Genomic DNA, 254 nt, shown 5'->3' on the forward strand with positions numbered 1-254 from the left:
ATAGCATTCCTTGCTGCGTTGCCATCCACTGTGCAATTTGCTGATTATTAAATCATCTCATTGCGTAACACACAATTTTACATGTGCTAAAAAAAGGACGCTGACTGTTCCTTGTCTGATCGCTTTCTGTATATACCGCTTATGTTCATGTCGACATTTGAAGCCTAAAAAATCTCTCTCCAAATCAAGGGGTCGACCTGTTCGCCGAATGTAATACGTGAAGCTTTTACCACTGAGGCGTAAAACAAGAGGAA

General features: G+C 40.9%; 1 protein-coding gene across 1 annotated transcript in view; it reads right to left on the minus strand.

The window, feature by feature from the left end:
- The window catches only part of LOC119593645, a gene marked incomplete at its 3' end in the record, with an annotated part of 10294 nt that extends 10145 nt beyond the window's left edge, over nucleotides 1-149 (minus strand). Inside the window, 1 exon segment of the mRNA XM_037942596.1 lies at nucleotides 137-149. Within this exon segment, the coding sequence (XP_037798524.1) occupies nucleotides 137-149 (13 nt within the window).
- Nucleotides 150-254: the final 105 nt, after the last annotated feature.

This window comes from Penaeus monodon, chromosome 32, assembly GCF_015228065.2.
Source record: "Penaeus monodon isolate SGIC_2016 chromosome 32, NSTDA_Pmon_1, whole genome shotgun sequence".
Classification (NCBI taxonomy): domain Eukaryota; kingdom Metazoa; phylum Arthropoda; class Malacostraca; order Decapoda; family Penaeidae; genus Penaeus; species Penaeus monodon.